Source organism: Condylura cristata, unplaced genomic scaffold (genome assembly GCF_000260355.1).
Source record: "Condylura cristata isolate star-nosed mole 26May11 unplaced genomic scaffold, ConCri1.0 scaffold00004, whole genome shotgun sequence".
Taxonomy (NCBI): domain Eukaryota; kingdom Metazoa; phylum Chordata; class Mammalia; order Eulipotyphla; family Talpidae; genus Condylura; species Condylura cristata.
In genome coordinates this window covers 55,019,931-55,030,422 of record NW_004567105.1, presented here as the reverse complement: position 1 = coordinate 55,030,422, position 10,492 = coordinate 55,019,931, and the positions used below count along the sequence as shown (strand labels likewise).

General features: G+C 38.3%; 1 protein-coding gene across 3 annotated transcripts in view; it reads left to right on the top strand.

The window, feature by feature from the left end:
* Window positions 1-10,469, top strand: part of KCTD6 (potassium channel tetramerization domain containing 6) — a 37,387-nt gene extending 26,918 nt beyond the window's left edge. Inside the window, exons 1-3 of one of the 3 annotated variants that reach the window (XM_012735324.1) lie at window positions 131-151; window positions 7,087-7,156; window positions 8,390-10,469. In XM_012735324.1, coding sequence (XP_012590778.1) covers window positions 7,130-7,156; window positions 8,390-9,076 — 714 coding nt within the window. In that variant the 5' untranslated portion in view covers window positions 131-151; window positions 7,087-7,129 and the 3' untranslated portion in view covers window positions 9,077-10,469. Of the gene's footprint in view, window positions 1-130; window positions 152-1,860; window positions 2,171-7,086; window positions 7,157-8,389 lie in introns of those variants that run through there. The other 2 variants (XM_004676023.2, XM_012735323.1) reach the window with 2 other exon arrangements.
* Window positions 10,470-10,492: the final 23 nt, after the last annotated feature.

The following is a 10,492-nucleotide window of genomic DNA, read 5'->3' as shown; positions in this document are numbered from 1 at the left end:
CGCGGTTTCAGCGAACCCGGGTTCCGGGCTCCGGTGCGCGCCCCCAGCCGGGGCTCGGGGCATCTCTGTCCCGTGCCGGGACTCAGTCGGGGTGGGGGAACTTCGCCTGCGAGGCAGCGGCGGAGCTCGGCCCTGACGGGGCCACCTCGAGGTTTGTTCGGAAAACGGTTGTTTGTGCGGGTGGCATCATTAGCCACCGTTTACCCTCATTTGAAGCCTAGGAGGGTTCTCCACCCCGGAGAGGCTTGCACCGCAGCTGAGTTCTTTATGCTCAGTTTTGTGGGTATCGTGGCATTTTTAATGCTTGATGTCAGAGGTGATAAATGGCCGTGCTAATGGGGAGCCCCGAGGCACCTGCTGGGTTTATGGTAGTGCAGGCTGTGTCTGTGGGTAGGACGGGAGAAAGGAAACAGATCTGGCTTGGATATTCTGCTGAAGTTATGTTTTTGTCCAACTATTCCAGTTCCAGAACAAGTTGATAAATCCAGTTATAGGACTTTGATAGAAGAGGTCTGAGTGTCAGGCACCAGGGTGACCTGGTTTGTCTAAGAATGTTTGGGGTAGCTTAAGTGTCACTTATCATTTCCGCTTGTCGTGTTCGTTTTCTTGCTGTCACAAATGTCACAGTGTATGAGTGGTTGCAAGGATAAGGAAGAAGCTAGGGGACAGCATTTAGCTTTAGGCCTGAATCCAAGATTGAGATGTTTTCAAATGAACAAATGTGTAGCTAGGAAAAGGAAAATCTTTTTACCTACCAAATTGTTAGGTTGAGAGACTTGTCCTTTGGCCGAGAGCTCTCTGTCCATACTAATACTTCATTTTGTGTAGTGCCATGCATATGAATGATTAAGTGGCCAGGACAGCCAGAGATACCTTTCCTAAGGTTTGTGTGATTTCAGTTTTCCTAATTATTTTAACCAAAGCGTTACTACATTAAGGGTTCCTAAGGCGTATCCTTCTATGAATCTCTCAGTGTCTTGGATTTTTATATTTGGTATATACTAAAGGGAATACACATTTATTTGCATTCAGCTTTACCTTGGAGATAATCCTGAGTCATGCTTTCAAGAAGTCCCTTCTGTGATTGAGAGCTCAGATGTCTGGTGGTCTGTGTAAAAGTCAGATGCACCCCTTTGTCTTTAATTTTCCCTTCTGGAGCTCTGGGGAAAGTAGAACTCGGAGACACTAGAACCACACTTGAGAGCATTTTCTTTCATATATTCCATATATGCCAGTGCTCTATATTTGTGTCCATTTGCTCAAGTTTCTCAGTTCACCCTAGAAATTTTGTTTATGACACTGCCACTAGTATTTTCTCTCACATGTTAATACTAGCTATTTTACAGATGGTTTTATATTCATGATCTTGATTATTTTCTCTCCCTCTCTCTTTTTTTTTTTTTTTGGCTCAGGTTCTCATATTTAGTAGTGGAACCAGGTTGGGGTACAAATCCTGCCAGTAAACAGTTCTTTTTCCTTGGTACTGACCTGCTTGTGACTTCAGAACCCTTGTCCTGATCTGTTACCCTATAGGACAGTCGTTGCCTTTGTGTTGTGTTTAAGTGGTATAATTACTTTTGAGAAGGTGATATCATCCCATTTCATCTTGTAGAAACTAAGGGTAAGAGGAATATTATGACTTTGTGACTGTTTGTGACAGTCCTTCAGTGTTAAGGTCACTTTTCAACCTAGATGCCTTGAAAGAAAGGCATCAAAAAGAAGACTGCATGGAGAGAAGAAAGAATTAGATTAGGAAAAAACAATCCGTTTCTTCAGTGGTGTGATTAAGAATAACCTAACACTATAATCACTTTCTCCTGGCTACTTGTGCTAGCCTGTATGTGAATGTTAACCCAAAAGACTCCTTTAGATGTTGTTGAACTAGTTGCTATAAAAAGTATTTCACTTTTAAACTCCCACGTTTCAAGAACAGAGAAATTCAGTACAAAGGTAATTTTGAAGGTATGTTTAGGTAGAATTTATTGAGTCTTTTTTTCTTGAATGCCAGACATGAAGATTCAGTAGAAAGGCACGTAAAAAGGGCTTGTAGAAACTCCAGGAAGGCAAGAGCTGTAAGTTCGGAGGTGTGTATTGCAGTGCGTGTAGGTTGTTAAATAGGAGTAGGGCTTTTTCCCAGGGAAATTCTTAGCTTAAGTCTGTAGCAGGAATGGTAAGTCCACAATATTTATGTTAAATTATTTCATAAAAATCATAAAGCCTATAATTGCAATTCTGTAGAAGAGAGGACAATGACTTCTGTAGTTCTTAGAGTTCTTTTTTAAGTCATTAATATGTTGAAGAGTGCATTTTAGAGATTTGCTATTAGAAAATTCTTAGCAATTTCTTTTAAGGCTTTTGTAAATTCCTTACCATGTGTTTTCTCTAGCTTAATTATCTGCTAATAAAGCATTGTCAAAATTTGTACATTAGCAACAATTAACCTTTGAAGCTTAAATGTGGGTGAATTTTTAGTACTGCTTTATGTATTTTTTTTTTAAGATTTATTTATTTATGCATACAGAACTGGGGTACAGGCCAGAGGCTCAGGGGCGGCCCGAGAGGCTTCACCAGAGACAGAGTGGGGAGCAGAACAGGCAGATGGACAAAGCACACTGCTGAGGGGAGCAGCGGGCGGGTCAGGAGAGGTCTGCCACGCCATGCGGTCACCTCCGGGACAGGCGGGAATCGAACTCATGCGGAAATGGCTTTAGCTTTTCAGTGCTGTGCTTTAACCCACTGCGCCACCAGGGAGGGCCCTGCTTTATGTATTTTTGAGGGATGGTCAGCTAACTGTTTCTGTAAGAATTTTATTTGCACTGAAGATCAGATCTTTTCAGGTAAACTGATTTTACAGGATCAGGAATCTTTCTTTGAATGTTCATTGTTCACTGTTGTTTAAAATGACCTTTAATCAGAAAAGTTATTTTAAGGGATTTTTGTTTTTTTCATTGTAACCATTATAATCTATATTTTGGACAGTAGTTTTGAAATATTAGGTTTTTCTTTGTCTTCCTCAAGTGAATCACGCCCATTTGATGCCCATTTCGAGAAATTTTTCTGCTGACTGTCTAGTGGTCATTTAACTTCTCATTAAACTGTCCACTGGAGACTGTGCCAGAAAGAGAGAGGATGAAAAGTAAATGAATCATTTTCTAATTGTTAGCAACTCCGGAAAAAAATTCAGCAGAAGAGGTCGAAACTATTCTGAAAATTCTTTTGGATTATGTTTTATTTCATTCACTTGCATTGTTTCTTAGATTTCCCTATTAGTCATCAATTCAGAGACAGATTGCCCAGCTGTTGGATAACCAGCAATCTTCCTGAATTTTTTTTTGTTTCTTGCTGTATCTAAACATTTCCACAGAGGAGAGTCAGAGGTAAAATTTAATCAATACGATGTTTTCCTTTAGAGCTCTTTAGTGGACAGTTTGATTTTTGGGGACAGTTTAGTCACTGATACTGGAAATGACTAACGGTAACTTTGTTTTATTTTTGAAGCTTTGGGGTGCTTTTTAAGAAACATGGCCTTATATAGATTTCCATAATTGCTTTGAATTGTTAAACTTGAGGTTTTATTACATTTTTATACTAGTATAGAATCTTGGCTTTTGCTGTCTAACAGATTCAGGGGCATCATCTTTTTTTTTTTAAATCATTACTCAAGAAGTTATTTTGTTTTGATTTACCATTAGAAAAAGAAAGAATTAATAGTAGACAGATGTTGCATAACAGCTGTAATATTGATGATGTTTACTTTTTTCCCCCCATCTTTGGTCCTCCATTTCTTATTTAACCATTCAGATATTCATGGATTGAAGTTTTTACAGTCACTTAATACAGGAGATAGTCACAGTAGTGAGTAGATTGTCACTATTTTGCCTCAAGGGGAACTTTTACAAATCCATTATGACTGAGTTCCTGTTTATTTGTAAATAAATCTCTACAAGGTGGATAGGGATAGTGGGTGACTATCTGGGGTTTAAGATTTATTTTTTATTTATTTATGCATACAAGAGCTAGGGGTAGACCAGAGGTGCGGGAGGTTGGGGGTGGTGGTGGTGAGAGGATGCACAAGAGGTAGAGTGGGGAGCAGAACAGGTGGATCTCCTGAAATACACTGCTGAGGGGGGAGCAGTGGATGAGACACAAGAGGTCTGCTGGACCACCTGAGTCAGCTCCCTGGCCATGATCAAACTCATGGGGCAATGACTGATGATAAAGCCTGATAGTGCTGAGACTTTAATCCCTGTGTCACCAATAAGGATCCTCTTCTATTTTTGTTTCAGTTTTGTTCTTTTGATTTCCAGCCCAGGAAGGGATTTATGGAAAGATCTAGATGAGGAGTTAGAAAAATAATCTTTATTCAGCTACTTTTCAGCTAGAGACCTTGAGCTAGTCATTTAATTGCCTCTGTTCCTATCTTTTGTATTTCTAAAATGGCTAAAGAAATCCACACCTTTCTTGTAGGAATGTTGAGGGGATTGGGAGTGGGGGAAGGGAAGGGTATTGACTGTACCCAACACTTTAATACTTGTCTTTTCATTCTAGAATCCCTTCTCAGATTGTCCAAATATCCCTTCAGGATTCTACAGAGCAAGCTTTTCCTGGAAGTCTGCCCTCCATTTCCCTATTTGTAGTTTTGTTTTGTTTGTTTGTTTTTTTCTTCCTGCAGGCCTCTGCCAGTCTATTTATTATATACACTTTTGAATTCTTTTCTGTACTTCAGTTGTTGCATGTTGTCTTTCCTCATAGTCTGAAAGCTCCACGAGGGTAAAGATTGGGTCTTTCCTATTTCTGTGTACAGCTTTCTCCTGCTGTTCAAAAGCAGGATATTTCTGCTTGTTAAGATTTGGTAGGTTATTTTGAAGAGTCTGCAAAAGCTATTTCCATTAGTTTATATTTGCGTATTCCCAGATTCCCCAGAATAACCTACCAAATCTTTTCAAATCAGTACGTTCTGCTTTCAGATGGTGGAAAAAACCTGTAAACCGGTATCTCCATTGTACCTAGAATCCCTCCTCCTCAGTGCCTCCACTCCCTGGTTGACCTATAATAAATACTGGCCGAATTATTTTTGAGACTGACAGGAATGAATACTTTGGGTGATGGAAAGATGCCAAAGATGAGTACCTAACCAAAACCTTTGGATGGCTAGCTTTTTAAATCCTCAGTTACTGATCTGTCATTTGTATCTAGAACTGATTCAGATTTTTGAAATACCAATTGGTAAAGTTTGTTTCTTGATTCAGTTCACTTTAGATAATGTTTATGAAGCAAGGTAGAGAAATGATAGGCTGCTACAGAGCCCTGAATTGACATTTGTTCCATTTCTCACTCGCTAACATGTGGAAACCTATTTGTCTCCAGTGCTGAGTGTGGAGAATAGAAACTGACTGCACATTGTCTGATGCACATTTCGCTTGTTTGCTTTGAAGAATGTGCAAGGTGGAGGAATAGATGCTGCAGGCTCTGATTTCAGCCCATGCTGTGCTATGCAAATGTTCTCTACATGCCTGAGTGACCTTTTGAGAAAGAGCCTTTGTGATCTTCTGTGGCCGGGGCCTGCTCTGGGAATTGTGTGCCAGATTTCTCTAAAAGTGGGAAAAGTGAATCTGTTCAAAGACCACATTAAAAAAGCCAGTGCTTTTTCTGGATAAATACTGATAAGTCCACGTTTCTTACTATCTCTTCTCAGAGTTTTTGAAATTTGCTCTGTAGTGTGCTTTTCAGGTTGATATGGGAAATGATATTTGTGAGGGGGAGTGACTAAAACAATTCAGAAACTAGAAAATTGCTTTTGAATTGCGGAGAAAAATAAATGCATACTGGCATCATTAATATCTGAATGTTTATCAGTGTCTTAAGGCTGGCTTTTCGTAAGTATTGGCTGAGTGACTTTCACAGGTTCTTTTTGTCCCAAATTACTCATTGTTTGACATTTGAATTAATTTTTGTTTTGATTATTGTTTTGATTATTAAAAGTATAACTATTTTATGTTACAAAAGAAATACCATTCTTATGTATTTCTCTAGGAAAGCACATATAGCATGCAACCAAGGAACCTCAAACAGATGGGGTGCATACTCTAAATCAGGGTGTTATATATCACATGAAGACAAAGGTAGCAGACTCTTAATGTGATAGATCTTTAATAGAGTTAGTGTGCCTAGAGAGGGAGGAGATGAGAGGATGCTGCTAATGGGTTCTCAGTAACACCCCAAATTACCCATCTCCTCACGGGCAAATGCCCAGCCAAGTGGGTTTAGGCTTGAAGCAGAGCACTGAGGACGGAAGGCTGATTACAGGGTTAATTGCCCGTCCAGTGGGTAGCCACTGGCAGGGGGCAAAAGGACTAAACAGGTATGTGACAAAGCTAAATCAAAGTACAAATGAAGATAATGGCTCCCGTCGTCTCTGCTGAGGACAGCCTCTGCACATGTCCCTTCTAAGTGTTTCTCATATCTCTCCTCGTATCATCTCCAAGTCCCCCCAAATTTCTGAGTGCAAGGCCAAGCCGGAGAACATGAGGCCCCTCAGCCAGCTGCCTTCTATGTTCTATAGCTTTACCTGGCCACTCAGCTCCTCCCACAGTTCCCAGTAGCTAGTCCAAGGCAGCAGTCCTCAAGTCTTTGAGGTTTATAGTTTTTAGTATTTTTTAGTTTGCATAGCTGCAATGTGGATAAAACGAATGATCTTTTAAATAAAGATCGTTCATCATAGGTTTGTACGAGGGTAAGGTCATAAGAGTTCTCCTGTAGAAATTCCAAAAATTGGACTTCCTGAGAAGATATGTAGAATTTGAAGAACTGTTTTACTTGGCAAGGACTTCTTCCTTCTAAGTATCGGGTAATAATTGTTCCTCTGTAAAGGTTGTCAGTCTCTCAGGTAAAGGTGTGGTAAAGATCTCGGAGATGTAAAAGACAGGAAGGGAATGCTTCTTCACAGATAGCTGCCCTCTAGCAAGTTTTAGCTGAGCAAAGATGAGTAGTTTTCTGGTGCTTGGCCTGCTCTGCTGGGTAGAAAAGCCAGTCTTGTCTGTTTTTGTGGTTACAGGTGCTATCACATGTCTTTTTCTCTTCCCCAAGTTTACCTGGAACCTGGGCTCCCGGAGACTCAGCGCTGGAGCAGATGGATAATGGAGACTGGGGCTATATGGTGAGAGCTTTTGTAGATGCATTTTGAAGACTGGCAAATTAATTTTGTGTGTCTTCCCCCTTATGTATTCTTAGGCATAGTACATTTTTTAAGGATGAAAATTATAAATAGGTGCACCCATGTTTTGTGCCCCCATCCACACTTTTAATTAGCTTAGATTTATTTTTTGGTTTTGTTTGTATATAGGCGAACTCAATATGGACTGCCAAAGTAACTTTTTATAATCATTGATTTTACAGAGGCTATGACATTTCTCTGAATTACTCTTCATAGGGTAGTGACTATTAAAGAGTCTAGTATGACTATTAAAGGGCCTAGTAGTAATGCCAGAATACATTTTCTTGTGTTAGGGAAGTTAAAGATGGAGAAGGTGCCATTTTTTCCACTTGCACTTTTTTTAATGTGTATGAGTCTTCCCATTTTTTCTTTGGTAACAAATACTATATTTTTACTGGTACCTGAAGTCTTATCAGTCTGTATTTTTTAAATTTAAATATGACTTCTAAAACCAAAAGTGTACATTATTTCCAAAAACCTGTGTTTCAAAACTAAAAACCACATAGCAGCAGTAATGTTATAAAAGTGAATACACTGTCAGGCTATGAAACTTGAAAGCTGTTAGTCTTTGAATAGATAAGATTTGTTGACTAAACTATGCATTTTAACTTAATAATCGGCAGTGTTATTTTCATGAAATTATGATGATGAGATCTATACCCAGATTTTTATTTTTAAATTTTATGATTTGCTCTCCTTTTTGAGGTGGCAAAACAAAACAATTATTGAAAGTAAATATCTATATATCAAATATTTTATTTTACATTGAAGTAGGTATGATGCTCTTTTTTTTTAATTAAAAAATATATTTTAGTCTGGCCTTTCTCTTTCTGTATTATACACTGGTCGGAAAACCTCTCTATGGTACTGGGCCTGAAATTAAATGGCTTTTGAAGCCATGACCTCCTTTCTTAATATAAGTCTTTAAAAAATTGAATTAAAAAAAATTTTAAAAAAAGGATTGGATTTAACTTTTTCCTGTTGAAAGAAAATATTAGATCTCTTCATCTGGATGGGCTTATCTCTGAAAATAAAGCTTTTTTGGATATGGGATTGCTAAGTACATTATAGCTTGAAGGAATCTTTTGCTTTGCTTACTACTATTAGCCTTTTAAATTTGTCAATGTTAGAATTTAAAATTTTTTGGATAACTGATCATATTTTAAAAAATTTCAGATGACTGACCCAGTCACGTTAAATGTAGGTGGACACTTGTACACAACGTCACTCACCACATTGACACGATACCCGGATTCCATGCTTGGGGCTATGTTTGGGGGAGATTTCCCCACAGCTCGAGACCCTCAAGGCAATTACTTCATTGATCGAGATGGACCTCTTTTCCGATATGTCCTCAACTTCTTAAGAACTTCAGAATTGACCTTACCCCTGGATTTTAAGGAATTTGATTTGCTTCGGAAAGAAGCAGATTTTTATCAGATTGAACCCTTGATTCAGTGTCTCAATGACCCTAAACCTTTGTATCCCATGGATACTTTTGAAGAAGTTGTGGAGTTATCTAGTACTCGTAAACTGTCTAAGTACTCCAATCCAGTAGCCGTCATCATAACCCAGTTAACCATCACCACGAAGGTCCATTCCTTACTCGAAGGTATTTCAAACTATTTTACGAAGTGGAATAAACACATGATGGACACTAGAGATTGCCAGGTTTCCTTTACTTTTGGACCGTGTGATTATCATCAGGAAGTTTCTCTCCGGGTCCACCTGATGGAATACATCACAAAACAAGGTTTCACGATCCGTAACACCCGAGTGCATCACATGAGTGAGCGGGCGAATGAGAACACAGTGGAGCACAACTGGACTTTCTGTAGGTTGGCCCGGAAGACAGATGACTGAGCTCCAACCCAGAAAGATTCTGGAAACTGACTCTCCAGGAGGTGGAAGAGACTGTTCTTCTTCTTTTTAATCACAGTGTGGGATTTAAAAAAAATAAGTATTTATTTGAAGGCATTAATGACCAGAAGGAAGTTTTGTGCTTTAGCAGACTTGTATGTTTTGTTTCCTTCACCCTGTGTATGCATGTGCCTGTTCAGAGCCTCCAGATACCTTTTTTATAAAAAGAAATCTGAAAATTATAATGGTATATAATCTACCCTTAACAGAGCTTTTTTTATTACAGTGCTAAATGATTTCTGATTAAATGGTCCCTAACTCAACTAGAAGGCTAAACATGCAGGAATGAATGAATAAACAGAGAACTCATGATGCCTTTGAGAAAAATCAGAACAGGTAGGGTGACCCAGTTTTCAAACCAATAGCAGTATTGTAATATTAAAGGAAAACTGTTCAATCATTTAAAAGTACTTGTGAAGTACTGCTTTTTTACAGTTATGACAACTGTTTCTTTCTATGCATATAAATCAAGCAACCAAATATCTGTAGCCATGGATATGTCTAACTAGAAATATTTATATTGAATTCTGACTACAAAAGTGTCCCTGTGATAGAAATTTTATGTTTCATGCCTGGTGCAGTATAATTTCCATGTGTACTGTCTACCAGAAAAAAACAAGTTAATAAAAAATGAAATATGAAAATTAGGTTTGTATTTACTGATTATTGTTACTTAAGGGAGAAAGTCATACTTGCATGTTTTGTTTTATGTTCCAGTATATACTGCCTTTTACACATTGGTATTTGATTCATGAGGATTCAGTAGAACCTTGGGATACAGTTTATAGAACACTGCCAGAGTATTAAAGCAGGAATAGATGTAATTACTGATTTTATCTAAAAGAATACATATTGAACAGTGAACATAGAATTTGTCAACTTTTTTCAAATAGAACTTAATTTGAAGATTACAGATTTTTCTTCAATAAGTCACTAGTTGTTATAGTTCTAAATATGGAACATGGGGACAAATTGACTCTTGAGCCACCTTATTTTTACATATTGTGGTGATTCACAAATGTATTTTATTAAATTTATGCTATTTCTGAGGAGAAGAAATAAAGTGTAGTGAGTGAAGGATTTGAAACAGAGATGTATGTACTTTCTTTCACTATCTTACTTTGCATAGTTCATTTGTTAGCAGTTGTTCATGGAAAGGATTATGTAAAGTATAGTGAGACTCCCTAATTTGTTAGAACACTTTGCAAAGGAAGTCTTCCCTGTTTTCTGAGGAAGGAGGTGCTCTGAGGTTCTGCTCTGGGAATCTCCTCTCTGAGAAGATTCTGAGATTCTCTCTGAAAAGAGAATAAAAACACTTACCTACATTCATTTCCCCCCTTGTCTTTCTAAAATGTATTT